The sequence below is a fragment of the Artemia sp. Qi Xiang Cuo genome, chromosome 15, assembly GCF_049724085.1.
Source record: "Artemia sp. Qi Xiang Cuo chromosome 15, ASM4972408v1, whole genome shotgun sequence".
Classification (NCBI taxonomy): Eukaryota; Metazoa; Arthropoda; class Branchiopoda; order Anostraca; family Artemiidae; genus Artemia; species Artemia sp. Qi Xiang Cuo.
The window spans coordinates 48,342,357-48,365,814 of NC_142808.1; the positions used below are offsets into that span (position 1 = coordinate 48,342,357).

At 35.8% G+C, this 23,458-nt stretch overlaps 1 protein-coding gene across 1 annotated transcript in view; it reads right to left on the bottom strand.

The window, feature by feature from the left end:
* Positions 1 to 23,458, bottom strand: part of LOC148943767 (ADAMTS-like protein 5) — a 184,833-nt gene that overhangs the window by 102,995 nt on the left and 58,380 nt on the right. The window contains exon 4 of the mRNA XM_089101232.1: positions 15,647 to 15,789. Coding sequence (XP_088957358.1) covers positions 15,647 to 15,789 — 143 coding nt within the window. The remainder of the gene's footprint in view (positions 1 to 15,646; positions 15,790 to 23,458) is intronic.

Below are 23,458 nucleotides of genomic sequence, written 5' to 3' on the forward strand. Positions count from 1 at the left end.
ACACACACACACACACACAAAAATAACACACACACACACACTAAAACAAACACACACACTAAAACACTTACACACACACAAAAAAATACACACACACACACACACACACACAAAAAAAATTACACATGAACACAAAAAAACTCACACACACACACGAACAAAAACTTACACACACACACACTCACAAAACTTAAACACACACACACTAAAACTGACACACACACGCCAAAACTTACACACACAAAATCTTAAACAAGCACACGAAAACTTACACACACACACACACACGAAAACTAACACACACACACGTCAAAACTCACACACACACACACACACAAACATACACGCACACACACACAAAAACTTACACAAGCACACGAAAACTTACATTCACACACAAACTTATATGCACACAAAAAATTACACACAAACACACACAAAAAAATTACAGACACACACACACACTAAAACTCACACACACACACACTCCAAAACATACACACACACAAAAACTAACACACACACACACAAACACATACACAAAAACTTACACATGAACACAAAACCACACACACACACACCAAAACTTACACACACACAAAACTTACACACACACACACACACATACAAAAAAACTAACACATTAAAACAAAAACTCAAACACACACACGCACAAAAAATTACACACACACACACACACACAAAACTTACACACACACACACGAAAACTTACACACACACACGCCAAAACTTACACACACAAAAACTTACACACACACAAACAAACAAACAAAAACTAACACACACACACACAAAAACAAACACACACACACACAAACAAACACACACACACAAACACACAAAAACACAAAAACAAAAACAAACACAAACTTACACAAACACACAAAAACTTATATCCACACGCAATAGCTTAGACACACAAAAACTTACACACACACACAAAAACTTACACACACGCACAAAAACTTACACACACACACACAAACTTACACACACACACACGAAAACTAACACACACACACACAAACTAACACACACACACAAACACTAACACACACACACACACACACACACACAAAAACTAACACATGCACACGAAAACTTACATTCACACAAAAACTGAAAAACACATACACTAAAACTTACACACACTCGAAAAAACTAAAACAAAAACAATATTAGACACAAAAAAACTTAACACACACACACACACAAAAAATTACATACAAACTCTAAAAATTACACACACACACACAAAAACTTACACACACAAAAACTGACACAAACACACACACACACACACAAACTAAAACACAAACGCAAAAAATTAAACACACAAAAAAACATACACACACACACACACACAAAAAATTACACACACACACACACACTAAAAATTACGCACACACACACAAACTAACACACACACACACACTCCAAAGCTTAAAAACGCAAACACAAATACACACACACACACACACACACACACACACACACAAAACCAAATAAATACACAAGCAAAACAACAAGCACAAAAAAACTAAAAATCACACAAGAACTAACACACACTCGCAAAACCTAACACACACGCGCAAAAACTTACACGCACACACGAAAACTTACACACACACACACACACGAAAACTTACACACACACGCCAAAACTTACACACACACAAAAACTTACACACACAAAAACCCCAACCAACTCAAACCAACCATTAACCTAGAAATCTCTCAATATATCTATATCTCTATCTCAATCCCACTCTATAAAACTCACCAACAAACAATATATCACAAAAACAAACAAAAGCACAGAAACACCCACAGACACACACACACATAAAGACAAGCTATTTTCTTGTGAAAACACACAAAATCAGAAAAAATGATCAATGTTCCTTTAGTACCTACGCAATTAGACTAAAAATGAAGATATCTATGCAGAGTTTCAACTAGCTATGGCTAAGTTTGCTAAAGACAAGCTATTTTCTTGTGAAAACACACAAAATCAGAAAAAATGATCAATGTTCCTTTAGTACCTACGCAATTAGACTAAAAAGTAAGATATCTATGCAGAGTTTCAACTAGCTATGGCTAAGTTTGCTAAAGACAAGCTATTTTCTTGAGAAAACACACAAAATCAGAAAAAATGTTCAATGTTCATTTAGTACCAACAAAATTAGACTAAAATGAAGATATTTATGCACAGTTTCAACTAGCTATGGCTTAGTTTGCTAAAGACAAGCTATTTTATTGTGAAAACACACAAAATCAGAAAAAATTATCAATGTTCATTTAGTACCTACACAATTAGACTAAAATGAAGATATTTATGCAGAGTTTCAACTAGTTATGGCTTAGTTTGCTAAAGACAAGCTATTTTCTTGTGAAAAGACACAAAATCAGAAAAAATTATCAATGTTCCTTTAGTACCTACACAATTAGACTAAAAATTAAGATATTTATGCAGAGTTTCAACTAGCTATGGCTAAGTTTGCTAAAGACAAGCTATGTTCTTGCGAAAACACACAAAATCAGAAAAAATGTTCCTTTAGTACCTACACAATTAGACTAAAAATGAAGATATTTATGCTGAGTTTCAACTAGCTATGGCTAAGTTTACTAAAGACAAGCTATTTTCTTGCGAAAACACACAAATTCAGAAAAAATGTTCAATTTTCCTTCAGTACCTACACAATTAGGCTTAAATGAAGATATTTATGCAGAGTTTCAACTAGCTATGGCTAAGTTTGCTAAAGACAAGCTATTTTCTTGCGAAAACACACAAAATCAGAAAAAAAATGTTAAATGTTCCTCTAGTACCTACGCAATTAGGTTGAAATGAAGATATATACGCAGAGTTTCAACTAGCTATGGCTAAGTTTGCTAAAGACAAGCTATTTTCTTGCGAAAACACACAAAATCAGAAAAAATATTGTTAGGTTAGATTAAGTTAGATTAGGTTAGGTTAGCCTACGTACGCGCGCATATAGGTTAGGTTAGGTTGGATTAAGTTAGGTTATGTTAAGTTAGGTTAGGTTAGATTAAGTTAGGTTAGGTTAAGTTAGGTTAGGATAGATTAAGTTAGGTTAGGCTAAGTTAGGTTAGGCTAGGTTAGCCTAACCTTGTGTGCGTATGTTTTCGTGTGTGTGTGTTAGTTTTTGTGTGTGTGTGTGTAATTTTTTGCGTGGGTGTTTTTTTTTGTTTTTTTGTGTGTGTGTGTGTGTGTTTTTTTGTGTGTGTGTGTGTTTGTTTGTGTTTGTGTGTGTTAGTGTGTGCGTGTATTTTTTATTTTTTTTGTGTGTGTGTGTGTGTAATTTTTTGTGTGTCTTCGCTTATTTGGTTTTCTGTTTTGTCGTGTGTGTGTTTGTTTTCGTGTGTGTGTGTTTATGTTTGTGTGTGCTTGTATGTTTTCGTATGCATGTGTTAGTTTGTGTGTGTGTGTGTGTGTGTGTGTGTGTTTGTTTTTTTGTTTGTGTGTAAGTGTTGGAGTGTGTGTGTGAGTTTTCGTGTGTGTGTGTGTGTGTGTGTGTGTGTGTGTGTGTGTGTTTGTGCGTGTGTGTAAGTTTTTGTGTGTGTGTGTAAGTTTTTGTGTGTCTAAGCTATTGCGTGTGGATATAAGTTTTGTGTATGTGTGTGTTTGTGCGTGTGTGTGTGTTGGTGGTTGTGAGGGTGCTCGTGAGTGTGATTGTTTTATATTTTTTGTGTTATATATATGTTGTTTTATCTTGAGTGTTTTAGTTTGATTTTGTGTTGTTGTTATGGAGTGATATGTTGTGGGTTATTTTTGTTGGTGGTTGTGGTGTAGATGTTTGTGTTTGTTTTTTTGCGTGTGTGTAAGTTTGTGTGTGTGTGTGTGTGTGTGTGTGTGTTTATTTGTTTGTAATTTTGTCTTCGTGTGTGTGTGTGAGTTTTTTTGTTGTTGTGTAAGTTTTTGTGTTTGTGTGTGTGTGTGTGTGTAAGTTTTGGCGTGTGTGTGTATGAGTTTTTTTTGTTTTCATGTTTAATTTTTTGTTCATGTGTGTGTGTGTGTGTGTGTAATATCGTTTTTTTGTGTTAGTTTTTGAGTATGTGTGTGTGTGAGTTTTCGTGTGTTTGTGTGTGTGTAAGTTTTGTGTGTGTGTGTGTGTGTCAGTTTTTGTGTGCATGTAAGTTTTTGTGTGCATGTAAGTTTTAGTGTGAATGTGTTAGTTTTTGTGTGTGTGTGTGTTTGTGTGTAATTTTGTGTGTGGCTAAGCTTTTGTGTGTGTTAGTTTTGTCGTGTGTGTGTGTTTTTTTTCGTGTGTGTGTGTGTGTGTAAGTTTTCGTGTGCTTGTGTAAGTTTTTGTGTGTGTAAGTTTTGGCGTGTGTGTGTAAGTTTTCGTGTGTGTATGTGTAAGTTTTGTGAGTGTGTGTGTGTGTAAGTTTTTGTGAATGTGTGTGTGTGTTTTTTTGTGTTATTGTTTAAGTTTTTGTGTGTGTTTGTTTTTTTTTTTAATTTTTTGTGTGTTTTTTTTTTTTTTTTTTTGTTTTTTTTTTTTCTTTTTTGTGTGTTTTTTAGTTTTTTGTGTGTGTGTGTGTGTGTGTAAGTTTTTGTGTGCATTTAAGTTTTTGTGTGCATGTAAGTTTTTGTGTGCATGTGTAAGTTTTTGTGTGCTTCCCAAATCATAATTTTCTGAAAGGACACACCTATGAAAGGCTAAGAAATCTAGCTTAGAAAAGTCAAAAATAGCAAATTAACCATCCCAAATCATAGGCTTCAGTCAACACACACCTACGAATAGCTATGAAATCCTGCTCAGAAAAGTCAAAAAATATCAACCCACACACCCCCAAATCATAGGTTTCAGACATCACACACCTACGAAAGACTAAGAAATCCGGTTATGAAAAGTCAGAAATAGCAAATTACATATCCCAAATCATAGGTTTCAGACAACACTCACCTATGAACGGCTAAGAAACTTAGCTCAGAAAAGTCAAAAATAGCAAACTAGTCATCCCAAACTATATGTTTCAGACAACAAACACATATTAAAGTCTAATAAATACATCTCATAAATGTAAAAATTAGCAATCCACCCACCCCAAATCATAGGTTTCAGACACTACACACCTATGAAAGACTAAGAAATCCAACTCAGAAAAGCCTTAAATAGCAACCCACACATCCCAAATCATAGGTTTCAGACACCACACACCTACGAAAGACTAAGAAATCCGGTTATGAAAAGTCGGAAATAGCAAATTACACATCCCAAACTATTGGTTTCAGACAACATTCACCTACGAAGTACTAGAAAACCTTAGCTCAGAAAAGCCTGAAATAGCAAACTACACACCCCAAATCATAATGTTTTGACAACACATACCTATGAAAGGCTAAAGAACCTAGCTCAGAAAAGTCGAAAATAGCAAACTACACATCCCAAATCATAGGTTTCAGACACTACACACCTATGAAAGACTAAGAAATCCAACTCAGAAAAGCCCGAAATAGTAATTTACATATCCCAAATCATAAGTTTCAGACAGCATTCACCTACGAAATACTAAGAAACCTTAGCTCAGAAAAGTCTGAAATAGCCAACTACTCATCCCAAACTCGAAGTTTCAGACAACAAACACCTATGAGTGACTAAGAATCCTAGCTCTGAAAAGTCCAAAAAGCAAACTACACCTCCCAAATCATAATTTTCTGAAAGGACACACCTATGATAGGCTAAGAAACCTAGCTCAGAAAAGTCAAAAATAGCAAACTAGTCATCCCAAACTATAGGTTTCAGACAACAAACACCTATGAAAGGCTAAGAAATCCAGCTCAGAAAAGTCAAAAGTAGCAATCCACCCATCCCAAATCATAGGTTTCATACAACACAAACCTATGAAAGACTAAGAAATCCAGCTCACAAAAGTCAAAAATAGCAAACTACATATCCCAAATCATCGGTTTCAGTCAACACACACCAACGAAGCTCAGAAAAGCCTGAAATAGCAAACTACACATCCCAAATCATAATGTTCTGACAACACATACCTATGAAAGGCTAAGAAACCTAGCTCAGAAAAGTCGAAAATAGCAAACTACACATCCCAAATCATAGGTTTCAGACACCACACACCTATGAAAGACTAAGAAATCCAACTCAGAAAAGCCCGAAATAGTAATTTACATATCCCAAATCATAAGTTTCAGACAGCATTCACCTACGAAATACTAAGAAACCTTAGCTCAGAAAAGTCTGAAATCGCCAACTACTCATCCCAAACTCGAAGTTTCAGACAACAAACACCTATGAGTGACTAAGAATCCTAGCTCTGAAAAGTCCAAAAAGCAAACTACACCTCCCAAATCATAATTTTCTGAAAGGACACACATATGATAGGCTAAGAAATCTAGCTCAGAAAAGTCAAAAATAGCAAACTAGTCATCCCAAACTATAGGTTTCAGACAACAAACACCTATGAAAGGCTAAGAAATCCAGCTCAGAAAAGTCAAAAGTAGCAATCCACCCATCCCAAATCATAGGTTTCATACAACATACACCTATGAAAGACTAAGAAATCCAGCTCAGAAAAGTCAAAAATAGCAAACTACATATCCCAAATCATCGGTTTCAGTCAACACACACCAACGAAAGACTAAGAAACCTAGCTCAGAAAAGTCAAAAATAGCAAACTATTCATCCCAAACTATTGGTTTCAGACAACATTCACCTACGAAATACTAGAAAACCTTAGCTCAGAAAAGCCTGAAATAGCAAACTATACATCCCAAATCATAATTTTCTGACAACGCATACCTATGAAAGGCTAAGAAATCCAGCTCAGAAAAGTCGAAAATAGCAAACTACACATCCCAAATCATAGGTTTCAGACACCACACACCTATGATAGACTAAGAAATCCAACTCAGAAAAGTCAAAAATAGCAAACTACATATCCCAAATCATAAGTTTCACTCAACACACACCAACGAAAGGCTAAGAAACCTAGCTCATAAAAGCCTGAAATAGCAAACTACTCATCCCAAACTATTGGTTTCAGACAACATTCACCTAGGAAATACTAGGAAACCTTAGCTCAGAAAAGCCTGAAGTAGCAAACTACACATCCCAAATCATAGGTTTCAGACAACACACATCAACGAAAGACGGGTGCTCGGGGAGAGCCTTTGAGGGTCTGTGGGTCCCTTGAGGGTCGGTGGTCCTTTGGGAGCTCGGGGGGACCTTTGGGGACCGGGGGATGGGCTTTGGGGGTCCGGGGATGGCATTTGGGGGTCTGGGTGGGCCTGTGGGGCACCGGGAGGGCCTTTGGGTTCCTGGGGGCCATTTGGGGACCGGTGGAGGGCCTTTGGGACCCCATTGGTCCTTTGGGAGCTTGATGGGCCTTTGGGGGGCCCGGGGATGGCCTTTGGGGGTCTGGGTGGGCCTTTGGGGCTCCGGTGGCCCTTTGGGAGCTTGAGGGGCCTTTGAGTGTCCGGGGGGCAGTTGGGGGCCTGGGGGACATTTGGGGACCGGTGGAGGGCCTTTGGGAGCTTGGGGGGCCTTTGGGGCACAGGGAGGGCCTTTGGGGCACAGGGAGGGCCTTTGGGGGTCCGGTGGGGGCAGTTGGGGGCCTGGGGGGCCTTTGGGACCCCGTTGGTCCTTTGGGAGCTCGATGGGCCTTTGGGGGGCCCGGGGATGGCCTTTGGGGGTCTGGGTGGGCCTTTGGGGGCGCCGGTGGCCCTTCGGGAGCTTGGGGGGTCTTTGAGGGTCCGGGGGGACAGTTGGGGGCCTGGGGGACATTTGGGGACCGGTGGAGGGCCTTTGGTGCACAGGGAGGGCCTTTGGGGCACAGGGAGGGCCTTTGGGGGTCCAGGGGGGCAGTTGGGGGCCTGGGGGGCCTTTGGGACCCCATTGGTCCTTTGGGAGCTCGATGGGCCTTTGGGGGGCCCGGGGTTGGCCTTTGGGGGTCTGGGTGGGCCTTGGGGGGCGCCGGTGGCCCTTTGGGAGCTTGGGGGGCCTTTGAGTGTCCGGGGGGGCAGTTGGGGGCCTGGGGGACATTTGGGGACCGGTGGAGGACCTTTGGGAGCTTGGGGGGCTTTTGAGGACCGGGGGCTTCCTTCGGGGTTGGGGTAGGAGGATTGGAACCCTTTGGGGTTGGGTTAGAGGACCTCACAACACTGTTCAAATGAAACTTGTGTATTATAACGACCACACTCAAATTCTCTTCTAAAATCTCTTCAAAAATCTTCTTTTAAAATGTCTCTATCTGTTTCGCCGAAATAGTTCCATAACCTGTCTAAAACGGTTTCGCCCAAATAATCCCTAAACGCAAATTCAGCGTGTTCCTTTGTTATTGGCATCTCTGCGCTAACGCATTTCAAATTAATAAGAAACCTTTTCGCGAGCTAAAACAATTAATCGCTAAGATGTTTCTTGCCTAATTGTTTCCATGGCCTTTGGTTATTAATATACTTTGGAGTTCGACAAAAAGAGTTGTTCCCGACTCAAAGACATTAATTATTTTGATCTATTCCTTGAGAAATGTTTCTAGTAGAAAATTTTTAAAGTCTGACAGATGATGTCATTGATTGATTGATCTGTCAAGAAAGGGGAAACTAATTTGTTGTTTCTAAGGGAAATCATTGATTCACGATAGATGAATTGAGGTCGACAGCATAGGTGTTCCACGGTCGATGTTTCTGCTGTTGTAAGTGCACGCTCTCAGCGAATGTCAATGTCGTTGTTGTTGTTGTTGACACACTTTGATTACGCTATCAAGTTCTCGGAAGTTCACTTCCCCCTAGAGTCCTAGATCAATAACAATGTTCCTGTTAGAATTCAATGCGCATGTGCAACCTTCGCCCCGGAGCTATTACACATAGAAACATCAAATAAATCGACCTTGGAAAAAGAGGTCATTGACCCCATTAACCACGTATTCTCCCTAATGACTCTATGCCCATATATGGTGTGGGCGTCGGAATTTTTAAAAAAGTGTCCGGATTGGGATTCGAAGGGGTATTGTGGGCGTCGGACCTCCTGACCCCTCTCTACTGGCGAGTCGTCACGGGCCAAATTTTAACCTCCAATCCTGAAAATTTAAATTCACTGGATGATTCGGGTTTTAACGAAGTGCAAGACGTCTAACTTTTCTACTCAAAGGTAACTGTGAAAAATGGGCCAATTTAATAATTCGGGGCCCATGTCCCAGGGGCTGCGTGGGTCACTTCTCCTTTCAAGGCACAATTTTAATACTTATCGACGATACTAAGTGAAATTAGTATCTCAAGGTTCGACCTAACGCAAGAAGGGTAAGGAGAATGCTCAGCAATATGAAAGAGCATAAGTGATGGAGCGATTGCCTTGGGATGCCTTTACACTAAAAATAGGAACTAAAACTTCCAAAAATTCAATGAAAAGATTATGAGTAATGGGCTTTAATCATGACTCCCAGTGAATTAGAAACTTAGTCAAAAACTTATCTTTGTCATATTGAACGGGGCAATAAGGAAAAGAAAATGTGTTCAATGTGATTCAACCAATAAACTCAACCAGTAATCTTGTTTGGTCAAATCAACAAGATAAACAAAAATTTCCACAGGAAAAGAGAACTCTTTTAATTTGCCCCCCACATCAAAATTAAATTTTCAGCGTTTCCTCCTTTTCGGAGGAGACAAAGTCAAAATCGGGAACAATAACCATTTTATTTTTAGTTACTAATCTATAATTTTTTTTATAAATAATAACACATTTAACCCTATACTTACTTCAGCTTTACACTTTGGGTATCACAAAGCGGTTTTTTCTTGCAAATAAGCTAACAATTAAAAGGGGTTTCAATTTTAAACGAAAAGTTAATGTACTGGAATACAAATACAATGCATACAAATGCAATACATTTTTGCAATGCTCACTGCAACACCAGCCCTGCCTTGGATCACCACAGCTGCAGACCCTATTCTAACTGCCCAATCTAGTCACAGCTTAACTTTTCACATCCTCCCACGAAGTTCCAATTTGTTTGATATCTTTTATCAAAGATATCAACCTTATTCCTACCCCGTTCGGCATCAATCAACGACAATCTGTTTTTGTTTGACCCCAGTTGGATGGCCTAACAGAACAATTTCGTTAATATAATAGCATTCATCTGTAAAACTTGGCTTAACAATCTTAACTTTTCTTTCATAAAAAATGGGATCGAACCACTTTTTTCGTGCAATTGAAAAATTCCTCTGGAAAATTTCTGGAATAACCTAATGGTAATTATTTAACCTTTGACTAAGACAAATGCCTTTCATTCATACCTCTATTTATTTATATTTATGTAGGACGTGTTTGTTTGATTTGTCTCTCATTCCACAGGTTCTGGAATTTTTTCAAGTATAGATTTTTTTTTCTCTTGTAAACATGGACTTTTAGTAATGATTCACAAAATTCCTAAGAAAGTTGAGATCTCTGTCACTCAGAATTAAGCCTCTTTCAATAAACGTTGCTAAACTAACCAATAGCCCAAAGGCTAAATATTTAGGAATGGTAATGAGAGGATGTTTGGAAAAGACACAAACAAGTTGTGTTGAAAGTAAATGTCTTTTGGAAGGGGGATAAACGCCCCCTGATACAGGCTGCACAGCCAGACCTAAGACGATCTGGAAGTTCAAAACTAATACTACTACTACTGTTAACAACTCACTGCAGCATCAAACCGCCTGAGGTTAATAGCTGCGTACGCTCCTCCTCCTTCCCAATCTATCCAAAGCCTCCTTCTTTACACCCTCCCAGGAAGTTCATATTTCCCTTAAATCTTTCCTTACGACATCCTCGCACCCCAACCGAGGACGAAATGCTTTTCGTTTGCTATAGACGGCTGGCCGAAAAGCGCAATCTTTGGCAACATGTCATTAGTCATCCGCAGAAAACCCTTACTCTTAATCCAAAAACAAGCAAATTTTTCTTGTAATTCATTTAACTGCTATAAATTTATTCCATTCCACTCCAAAAAACCTGTCTGACTCCATTCTTATGTTCCAAATGCTTCCAGATGATCCTCATAGGAAGACACACAGAGCCATTGCTAGGAGGAGGGGGGCAAACGGGAAGTTTCCCGGTTGCCGTGGCTTAGGCGTGCCACGGCTGGGGAATTGCCCACTTTGATCCAACTTTTCATTTTGATTTGGCTTTTTTTGCTTATATTTGAGTCGGGAGGGAGGGGGGGTACTGTAATTAATTTTAAATTTTTCCCCGGCCACCATCAACCCTAGGAACGAGCTCTGATGACAAAGTGGAAAACCCTTCAGTATTAGAATATCATATAATTACTATTAGCGTCATTAACATATGATCTTTCGGAATATGTAGCTTGGTCAGGGTTTACTCTTCATGTCACCCGGTTGACACGAGCTGTAGTGTTAAAACAAATGGCATAAATTTCGTCTTTTTTTTACACAATCTAAAAAAAGTAAATGACATGTTCTTCACGCTATACAGAAGATTTGCTAAAAGCATTATTTCATAAAAGTTTTTGTCACAAAGATGCGGGCCTTCATTACAGTAATAACAGATCATCATGTCACTGAGCTATGAGACTGACAAAGTAACAAAAGCGCTCTTTTAGACCTAAAAAAAAAACAAGCTAACCACAAAAAAAGAACAATGTCGTCATCATCGGACATGACACATAAAAACAGAAATTAAGACAAGATCAAGTATACCTCACAAGCGGCAAAGCCCGTCAGACGACTGGAATAAAATAGACAAAAACGGTAGCGTATATTCTTTTATTATGGCCAGACAAAGTTTTACCTTTCATGCACAAAATTTAAAATCATCTTTCTCCTCCAGCCCCTCCCCCAAGAATACAGTTCTTGAAGGTTTCAATTCGATTTGTCTGCCGTGAGACGAAACAAAGTAAAGTTACCAAAACTATAACTTCGGAAAAACTCATTTACAAAGAACAAAGACACTCCCCCTTTATCCCCTTTAATCAAATTATTTATGCATTTGTGTGTGTAAAAGTCTATTCTAGATTAAATCATTTATCCAAAAAAGGAAAATATTCTAAATTATTTCACTTTTTAACGAAGGGAAAATAAAACGTATGGCTCGAGCCCCCTAGCGCCGAGATTGGTAGTATGATGTATTATCATCTGCGCTAGCCGGGCTTTTTAGTTAGATTCCACCTTTGGTATATTTATTTATACAAACAAAAGGATTTCGTGTAAAGGGATTTTGTTTAGTTAGCCTATGGACATTATCAATTCAAAAAAGAAAAAAAAATTAAAGAAGGGTTATTTAGAATAATTCGATAGGTCACAATCAAAAGAACGTCGATGACAATTTCAAATGATGTACATGAAACTTTATTGTTAAAGTGGGCATCATCTTAAAATAAAAACATTAACCTAAGTCAATTTTTTATCTTGTATTTTCTAAAATGTTGTTTGGTTTTTGAAATATGTTATAAAGTCTCATATTTACAAACGCGTTTACCAAAGGCCGTGCAACAAGAAATTTCGAGAGTATGATACAGATGCTCATAATTTGGAATTATATTGTCTTTGCTTCTAGATTTCTATCTATTTGAATGGTAAATCTTACATTTGTGTAAAAAATATAGCCTTTCAGAAAACAATAGACCACTTGACTGCAACGCTAATATAACTAAAATTTCCGATTATAGCCAGAAACCTCTTTCAAACAGTTCGTGGTAACGAACTTTAAGTAAGGAGCAACCCGGTTCAATCGTAACCGAAACTCTAAAAAACAGAATTTTTCGGCTTTATATGCTGATTTCAACTATATAAAGTTCATTAAGTTTAATTGTACTCATCAAAGGTTACGATCCTGAGAAAATTTTCCTGATTTTTGAAAAAAAGGGGGAAACAGCCCCTAAAAGTCAAGTGATCTCAATGAAAATCCCACCATCAGGTTCAGCGTATCAGAGAACCCTGCTATATAGGTTTCAAGCCCCTATCTGCAAAATATGGAATTTCATATTTTTTGCCAGAAGAAAGATCACGGATGCGTGTTTATTTGGGTTTTTTTTTGTTTGTTTTTTTTCTTGTTTTTTCCGAGGGGTAATCTTATCGACCTATTGGTTCTAGAATATTGGGAGAGGGCTCATTCAAATGGAAATTAAAAGTTTTAGTGCCCTTTTTAAGTGACAAAAAAATGGAGGGCAACGAGGCCCCCTCCCGCGCCACTTTCTTCCCAAAATCGTCCGATCAAAATTTTGCGATAGCCATTTTGTTCGTCATAGTTGAAAGGCCCAATACCTATGCCTTTGGGTATAACATGACCCCCCACAGCCCTAGGGGAAAGGTTTTTAAGTTATAAAATTTGCTCATTGTTTGCGCAAAATATTTTTTATTGGGATGCTAGTCATACATTTTTGGGTGTGGGGGGGGGCAACTATTCTGCTGGGGGTTTTGCCACGGGGAAATTTGCCAGAGTTCTTATACAAAATTCTTTTTATATGTCTTGCTTTCTCTATTCCGTCTCAATTTTATGCGCAGAGTGGTTAAGAGTAATTGTCCGGGGTAAATTTTCACCGGGATTGAATTCTCTAGAGGATATTTTCCGTGGGGAGGAAGTTTATCCGTGGAGGTGGGATCAGATTTCCCGGCATTATTTAAAAAACAATCAGAAATTAAATAAAAATGACAAGTTTTTTCAATGGAAAGTAAGGAGCAACATTGAAACTTAAAACGAACAGAAATTATTACGTATATAAAGGGGATTACCCCTCCTTAACACGTCGCTGTTTACACTAAGTTCGAATTGGGTCCCAATTCTTTAATAATGACTCCTGAAACACAACGGCCTTTTAATTAGAACAATGAGACGCTTTTTTAAAAGTACTATAAAACTTTAGTGTAAGAAGCGAGGTGTTGAGGAGGGGAAAACATCCTTTATTTATGTAATAATTTCTGTTCTTTTTAAGTTTTAATGTTGCTCCTTACTTTCAGTTGAAAAAACTGTTGTTTTTTTTAATTTAATTTGAATGAGAGCTACTAGATTGTAACAATCATTTCATTCGAAATTTTCACAGAAAGTTTGACTTTTAAATAGAAGTTTCATAAATGCCACCTGACTACCATCTTAATATAGCTAAACTTCCAAGTATAGCCAGAAACCTCCATTTGAATAGGAGATATTGGATTGCTGCGATCAGTTCACTGCTGCAAATTTTCACAGAAAGTTTGGCTTCATCTAAATTGAAGCTTCACAAGTGCCACCTGTACCACCTTAATATAACTAAACTTCCGAGTATAGCCAGAAACTTCTTTTTGAATAAGAGCTACTGGATTGTTGCAATCATTTCATTATAAATGTCACAGAAAGTTTAAATTCTAAATAGAAGTTTCTTTTTGAATAGGAGATACTGGATTGCTGCGATCAGTTCACTGCTGCTAATTTTCACAGAAAGTTTGGCTTCATCTAAATGGAAGCTTCACAAGTGCCACCTGTACCACCTTAATATAACTAAACTTCCGAGTATAGCCAGAAACTTCTTTTTGAATAAGAGCTACTGGATTGTTGCAATCATTTCATTATAAATGTGACAGAAAGTTTAAATTCTAAATAGAAGTTTCTTTTTGAATAGGAGATACTGGATTGCTGCAATCAGTTCATTCTGAATTTTGACAGAAAGCTTGACTCTATTTAAAAAGAAATTCCCTAAGGGCCACCCGACTACCACTCAAACAAAAAATTCTCCATCATGATTTTTTACGATATTGCAAGATAATTAATTTTTAAAAAATGAAATAAAATGTGGATGAAATTATAGTTTGAAAATTTTACATAGAAATTAAATTATCAATCGAAATTATTATTGAGCATAACAAGATTAAATTAAGTTATAAAAAACAAAAATGAAATTTTAGGATTTAATTACAACACTTCTGCCATGATCAGTGAATGGAATGAACCTTATGCATGCAGGCCTCAGCTTTGGAACATAATTGGTTCCTAAAGTGTGTTCCAAAGTAGGGGGAGTTCAAAAAATGTTCCAAAGTAGAGGGAGGTAAAAGTAAATGTACCAAAGACTGCATTTTAAAATGTTGAAAGAATTGTCAAAATCGTATATCCTCAAAAACAGGATTGAAAAAGAAACTTATTTGAGACCGTAAGGCACCATACAAGAGAGGTAAACTCATCCTTCTGGCAAACCCTTTCCCTTCCCTTAACAAACATTCCTCCGGTATAACACCCCATCTCTCGTATAAAAAATCTTAGATATAGCTCTGGTAAAAACAAATGGGAAGTCAAATTGAAAAAAAAAAAAACGAAAAAACACTCTAAATAGCAAACTGTTCGAAAGTGGAAGACCACCTGTATACCAAGCGTAAAATAAAAAGATTTGATTTTAGCAAAAATAGTCATAAATCTCATTTTGAAAATGAGGTTAACCTCCTTTTCCCATAAACCGCCTTTTACATCCTTTTCCCATAAATATCCTATTCCAAGAAACCTCCTTTTCACAACTAAATTGTTGTGATTATTTCATTCAAGATGCTGCTAAATATTAGATCAATTAGGACAGACGAAAACACAGTTTGAACATATTAAACACGAATATTAACTCAAATGATTACTTAACATAATAAAATTAAATTACACATAAATAAGATTACAATTAATTGTATTACCGAGCATCTTCCGTTGACACAAACACCCTTTTCAATTGTATTTCCATTATTTAGACTACAAGTAATGCCATCAGCCGCTTTTCCAAAAGAGTAGTAAAAATTCTTTCCTTCAGCCAGACAAGCCAGCTCACACGGATTCGTACCTAAAAGGGAATAAATAAAGAAATTAGCTAAACGTCTAAAGTATATTTTAAATAGAAGTTTTTAAATAAAATTATTTTCAATGTATTACTGTGCATGTACCTCGATAACCAGGATCTATCGGGATAACCGGCAGACTTTCCAAAATGTAGGTAGAATATAATATACAAGGCCGTAAACAAAATTTTTGTTCGCGGAGGGACTATTTCTTTTCAGGAGGGAGGGTAAAAAAACACTTCAAAAATTTGTTTATATACATTTTAGTTGCGTTTTTACGAGTCGGATAAAAACAATTTAGTCGGATAAAAACTAATACGGCCTTGATAATATACCATTTGTCGTCCTAGCCATATTTATGTCCGGTCAAATGTCGGACACAGGTTCATTTTTAATGATGGTGTCTCATGGAATCTGGTCTTCAGAACTTTTCTATTTAAGTTATCTATTTTATGTGCGTATTTGAAGTCGGAGATTTTTAATTATTCGAAAAACAACTTTTTTACTTCCATAGTACCATATTTACTTTTATTTTGTATATCTTTAATTTTTTTTTTCGTGTTTTTTGGGGTTGAGTTGTCGCAGCAGGGTACGATAAAGGTTAAAAAAAAAGTAATAGTTTGCAAGCTAATTTGAAATAAGAAGTTCTGTTCATTTTAAATTTGTTTGTTTTTGAAACGTTTCTGAACTGAAAAAAAAAATGTATCACAATTATTGCCTTATATATTTACATCATTGAAAAATAAAATTACAATGAAACAGAATCGAGCTATCAGCAATTCATATTATTATGTATCAAATAGGCTATTTAGTTTATTTTTATTGTTTTTTTTTCAATAACTGTTCAAAACACATACAGTTTTTAGTAAAATACCAATGACGCAATAGGGTTTATACTTTTACGTTTAGAGGATGGGGAAGCGGATAGTAGTCAAACTCCTGTTTGTAATAATTTGTGTTCGTACTAAGTTTGACTTCAACATTCAACTTAATTTTGCTCAAGGAAAGAGCAACTGACCCTGAAGAATGTCGAAATTTGCACTAATTACAGGGACAGAAGGAAGAAATATCAATCGGGAGCCCAATTTTTGAATATCTCTCCGTACAACAACAACCCCCCAACTCAAAGTCTGTATCCCACAAAAATTTGAAAATGATGCTCATAATGACAAAAATACAAGAAGTTGCAGATGTTCGTTACCTTAATTAGAATCGTGGCTTTTCTAGAACAAAATTTTCTATACATCATAAGCAGCTAAGAAAAACAATTACATATTTCACTTGTCATTCTAAATGAGAATTTGTATTATTTGAAATTGAATACACCTTTATAGCTGATAAATATATGTAAAGAACTACTAGATTGTGCTATTCCCATCTTAGCAAGCTGAGAACAACCTGCCATTAGCCGGGTCAAAGTAATTTTTCAAGTCAGAAATGATTACATTCCCCTGACCTTTGAGCTTAGGGAACTTTTAAACAAACGACAGTGAATGTTCGAAAGATATATTGAAATTTTAATGTTTCAACATCTTCGCATATTTGACACGCTAGTTGCAAGGAAAAATAGTCACTTTGGAATTCTGATGTTTTTGCGCCATCACAGCCTAAAGCACATAAATTTACATAAAAATAAAATATAGAAAATAAAAAATACCTGTTTTTTCAAACAACTGTTAATTACTTAAAAGCATTACTTCTTGCCCCTTTGGGGTAGTAATACACCTAAAATAGATTCAAAATAAAATTTTTTACAGAAGACTCTCTTATTTCAACCTTAATTTCTAGAATGTGACTACTACTACAAAAACCACACTGCAGCAGCAAACAGCTTCAGACCAAGACAGCTGTACACGCTCCTCCTCCATCTGAACCTATTCAAAGCCTCCGTCTTTCGACCATTCCCATGAAGTCCCCTTTCCTTTAAATCTTTTTTTTATGACATAAACTCTAGAAAACGGGTTTTGGATTCCAATAGATACATCAAAAGAATCAGATTTTAATGCTGATTTTAAATATATAAGTGTCATCAAGTTTAGTCCTACCTATGAAAAGTTAAGCGCCTGAGAAAATTTGACTGATTTTCGAAAAAAGGGGGAAAGACCCCCTAAAAGTTATAGAACCTTAATGAAAATCACACCATCATATTCAGCGTATCAGAGAACCCTACTGTAGAGGTATCAAGCTCATATCTACAAAAATGTGGAATTATGTACTTTTTGCCAGAAGAAAGATCATGGATGTGTGTTTATTTGTTGTTTTTTTTCCAGGGGGGATCGTATCGACCCAGTGGTCCTAGAATATCGTGGGAGGGCTCCTTGGAACGAAAATTATAAGTTCTAGTGCCCTTTTTAAGTGACCAAAAAAAGAGGGCAACTAGGCCCCCTCCCACGCTCATTTTATTCCCAAAGTCACCCGATCTAAATTTTGAGATAGCCATTTTGTTCAGCATGGTCGAAAATATGATAACTATGTCCTTTAAGATGAATATCTCCCCCGAAATCTCTGGGAGGAGGGCTGAAAGTTATGAACTTTACCCAATGTTAACATATAGTATTGGTTATTGGGAAGCATACAGACGTTTTCGGGGGGGATTTTTTCTGGTAGTGGGGGAGGGAGGGTGGGTCGAGGGCTATGTGGGAGGATCTTTCCATGAAGGAACTTTTCATGAGGGAAGGGACATTGCTATGAAGGGGGCGCCGGATTTCCCAGCATTATTTAAAAACAGATCAGAAATTAAAAAAAAACAATTTTTTCAACTGAAAGTAAGGAGCAACATCAAAACCTAAAACGAACAGAAAATATTACGTATATGATTGGGTTCACCCGCTAGTCAATACCAAACTCTTTAAGCCAAAAATTTTTTTGTACTTTTCATAAGAGCTATTTATTCTAATTAACGGCCTTTGTAATTAAGGGGTCATTTTTAAAGAATTGGAACAAAATTCAAACTTTAGCTTAAAGAGCAAGGTATTGACTAGGGGGTGAACCCCCTAATATAAGTATAAAAGTATATGAATATAAAAGTTCGTTGTGTAAGTTAATTCGTAAGTTAAGTATATTTATTACTAATAAAAACGTTCGGAAGTAAAATTAAACAAGTTTTGAGAAAGCCATTTAACCAAATAAAAGTTAAATTAATATGCAAATGTTGTTTTAATTATTCATGTACGGTGAGCCAAAATCAAGCCGTGCATTAATTCAAAAACGTTCAAAAATTAAATATTAAAACAAGTTTTTTAACTGAAAGTAAGGAACGACATTAAAACTTAAAACGGACAGAAATTATTCCGTATATGAAAGGGGCTGTCCCCTCCTCAACGCCTCGCTCTTTACGCTAAAGTTTGACTTTGTCCCAACTCTACTTTTTTAGACAATAAAAACTTTAGCGTAAAGAGCGAGGCGTTGAGGAGGGGACAGCCCATTTCATATACGGAATAATTTCTGTTCGTTTTAAGTTTGGTCGCTCCTTACTTTCAGTTAAAAAAACTTGTTTTTTTTATTTATTAACCTATAAGACGTTTGACAACTCAGGCAATTGTTAACCTAAGACTTTGGTCGACGCATCCTCTACCTTTCTTAAAACCACACTGTTTTTCTTACGAGCCATTATCTAAAGTACCATCAAGTCTGAAAAGTACTATCATACTAAGTTGTTTGATTTTTACAGAAATTAAATAATAAATAAAAATTTAAACTGAGATTAAAACTTAAAACTTAAAACAAACAGAAATTATTCCGTAAATGAAAGATGCTGTCCCCTCCTCAACGCCCCGCTCTTTACTTTAAAGTTTGACTCTTTGACACAACTCTACTTTTTAGTATAATAAAAAACTTTAGCGTAAAGAGCGGGGCGTTGAGGAGGGGACAGTCCCTTTCATAAACGGAATAATCTCTGTTCGTTTTAGGTTGTAATTCCGCTCCATAATTTCAGTTAATTCTTTTTTTTAATTGAATTTCTGAATGTTTTTCAACTAATGCAGGTTCGAATTTAACTCACTTTGATTGAAAAGTTAAAATGATATTTACCTATTAATTTAGGGAAAGTATCACTCGTGTGAAATTTTATTTAGAAAGTTCACCTCCAGAAAATACCCTTCCAATGTGAAAATCTCCCTGTATAAAATTACCACTCCCCCACTGAAAATACTTTCCTCGAAAAAATATCTGTAACCTTCCCAATAACCAATAAAATATGTAAACAATAGGCGAAGTTTAAAGCTTGTAGCCATTGCCCCGTGGGTGTTGAGAGGTCAAGTTATCTTCTAAACGTAGCCATTAAATATTTCGTCTATTTTGAACCAAAATTGACTATCTAAATTTTTGTATCGGAAGACTTTGGCGAAAGAATGGGCCTTGGGGGAGGCAAACTTTTGTCCAATGTGGTAGTCAATTAAAAATACACAAATAATTTTCCCATTCCGATCAAATAATCTCTCTCCGTATTTTCTACGATCACTTATTCGATAAAATCACTACAGAAGGAAAAGAAATAATAAACACGAATCTTAGAATTATTCTTGGAAAAAAACTTAAAATTCCACATTTTTGTTTTTATGGGCGTAAAACTTCTACAGTAGGACTCTCTCATACGCTTATTTCATTATTCGAAAGTTCAGCCGGATTTAAACAAAAACTGCACCCCCTTGAATCAATATTGCCAAAAATTCAATAGGGCAAATTTATAACCCCCCTTGAAAACACGAAAAATCACTTTTTTGCATGGGTAACTCATATGTCTTTTTTTTTCTTTATATATATATATATATATATATATATATATATATATATATATATATATATATATATATATATATATATATATATATATATATATATATATATATATATGTATGATAATTTATTTATTACCCGCTATGAACAACAAAAAGTGGAGTACATCACGAACAAAGAACAAAAAAAGCAAACTTGCAGTCTTAACAATTATTTACATAAAACGACGGATTTATTTTCTTTATTTATTTATTATTGAAACATATTTATTATTATTTATATTATTATGCACTATTTTTATTTTATTTTATATTATTTCATATTATTCTATAACTATTTTATATTTTTTCATATTTGTTTTTTTTATCAAACTTAAACGTTATCTTTCTGGTACTATTTGGTTATAATAAATGAAATTTGACAAGGCTCTACAAAAGAATCCTTTTGAAACTAATCCTCTTAAAGAAAATATGCTCATTCAAATGCTTTAAAGAATGTTAATCCTTTTTTTTTGTTATTAGTAAAGAATTTTTTTCCAAAGATAGGCATACTCAAACAAAGCTTCTTTGTGAGAACTAAACAGACACTAGATAAAGTAATTCTTTATTTGAAGATCAATTAGGAAACCAATGAGAGGGCGCAAAACGTTGAATGAGTTTCAGCAAAGAAATTCAATAAACACCTTTTTTCTATAACAAAAAATGGTTTGATTCGATATTCTTTTGTGAATCAAATTCAATTAAAGTTACTTAATTTTATTTAAATCAATTTTACTCGAATTAACTCATATGTTTTATAGAATTTAAATCCTCTTTCAGTCATTAGACCTTTTTTAATTTATTTTACTTTTTTGGTAGATCTGAACATATAACATGCACATAACAATTCGTCATCTGAAGGTCAATTTTCAATTCAAACCTTGCGCCCACAAAAAGGGCGCTAAACCTTTAGTAAATTGGTGCAAGAACTTAAAACAAACCATTTTTATAATGAAGACTCAAATTTGACTCAAATTTATTGAGTAAATCAAATTTACTTTGGCGATGAAATTAAAGAAATGGAATGAAGCAGCACAACATTATAATTTTTAATTTAATTCTTCAAAAATAACGGTAAAATAAAATACGATGGCCAGAGGTCACAAGAATATATTAACAACAAGGAGCTTTTGGGAAGGGAGCAACGAGTAAAACTCTGAACAGAAGGAGTGAAGTGGGTCGAAGGAGGTGTGTGTAATTATGTTGGGTAGGCTACTAGTGACCTGGTAGTGCAATTAATTGAATTCATTAGTAGTAACAGGAGCTTCTCCATACTGCATTGCTACGAAAATCCCAAAAAGAATAATACAGAAATGAGAAACCTGAAGATGTTATGTTTAAAGGCCCACGAATCTAATAAATTTGAAATAAGTTCATAACTAAAATGAATTTAATGTACATACATGTTTTAAATTAAAAATTAACTAAAGGTAATTCAATTTGAATTATTTAAAATGTAATATATTTTAACTAAGTTAAATAAAATGGAATTACTTCAATGGCAATAAATTCATTTTAAAACTTCCAATGAGCCTTTTTCAAACCCTAGGTATACGTGAGTTCTATTATGTCTTTACCACTTAGATAACCACCAGAGACTATTTCATATGAAGTTTAGTTTAATATGTTTTCAAGACCCTAAAATTAAAGCTGCTGTAAAAGTTTTAACTTGGGACGGCAAATGCATTCCTTCTTTCTATATTGAAGCACACGCCTCATTGGGAGCATAGGATTGGCAGGCCCCCGCCCAAAATTGCACTTCCTGAATAAAATGCTATGAAACAGAAATCAATGAGCGATAGCATAGGATGGCTGCACCTCCCCCCACCACCTAAAATTTCACATCATGAGGGAAATGTCATGAAATGGCGATCAGAACTACCAGTTTGTACTATAGAGTCTGATGCGGCATTCTTTTCCTTTTAATCCATTTTTGACTTTTTACAATATTTGCTTTTTTTTATAAATTTAGTACTGAGACAAGGTTTCATAAAAGGGTGTTGGTGTTACGGAGAATCTAAAGACCTTTTTTCACAAGTCGATCTTTCCCTTCGCATGTGCCTAATTAACAAATAATTAATTTGGAGAATGTAAACAGGAAAGGTGCGCGAAAGTACAGGTTGGCTGGTCCCCAACCCCCCCTTTGAAATTCCTAGCCGAAGGGCCATGAAACGGAGATCAACATTGCCGGCTTGGACTATAGAGTCTAGTGCCACATCATTTCTTCTTATTGAATGACTCAGGCACAGTAGCAATATATACAGTAATACAAGCACCTATCTTGGCTACTGAATGATTTTAGAACATAATGACTTAGACTGAGCCATTTAATAAGACTCTGTAAGCCATTAAGCCATAATATTAAGCCATTAAGCAATTTAGCCATAAGTTTCAATAAGCCATTCCTTTGACTCTGCCTTCGCGTGTACGCAAAAATTAATTGCATCAGCCAAAGTCTTCCGATCGAAATCCCAGCCAAAACTTCTAACTAATTATGTATATTTATATTTATGTATATTATTTAAAACCAAAATAATTATTTATGTGATAATTATTATGTGATTACTATGAGAATCATTTATGAGAAATAATAATTATTAGAAATTTATATTATGAGACATAATTTAAGAAAATTATTTATGTGATATTTATGTATATTTATTAAAACCAAAACCAACTCCTTCGATGACACTAGCGCTGCTGTGTCCAATTTTTAAGACACAATTCTATTACTGTATGTATTTATATTGTAGACTCGGGTGACTAATAGTCATTGTAGACACCTTAAAAAGTTATCTGCATTCACATATTTTATTGTTGTTTAAAACGCATGCTGGCAATAAATGTCTGATCCAATCAGAGAAAAAGAATATCCACATCGTTGATTCGAAGCTTATCTAAT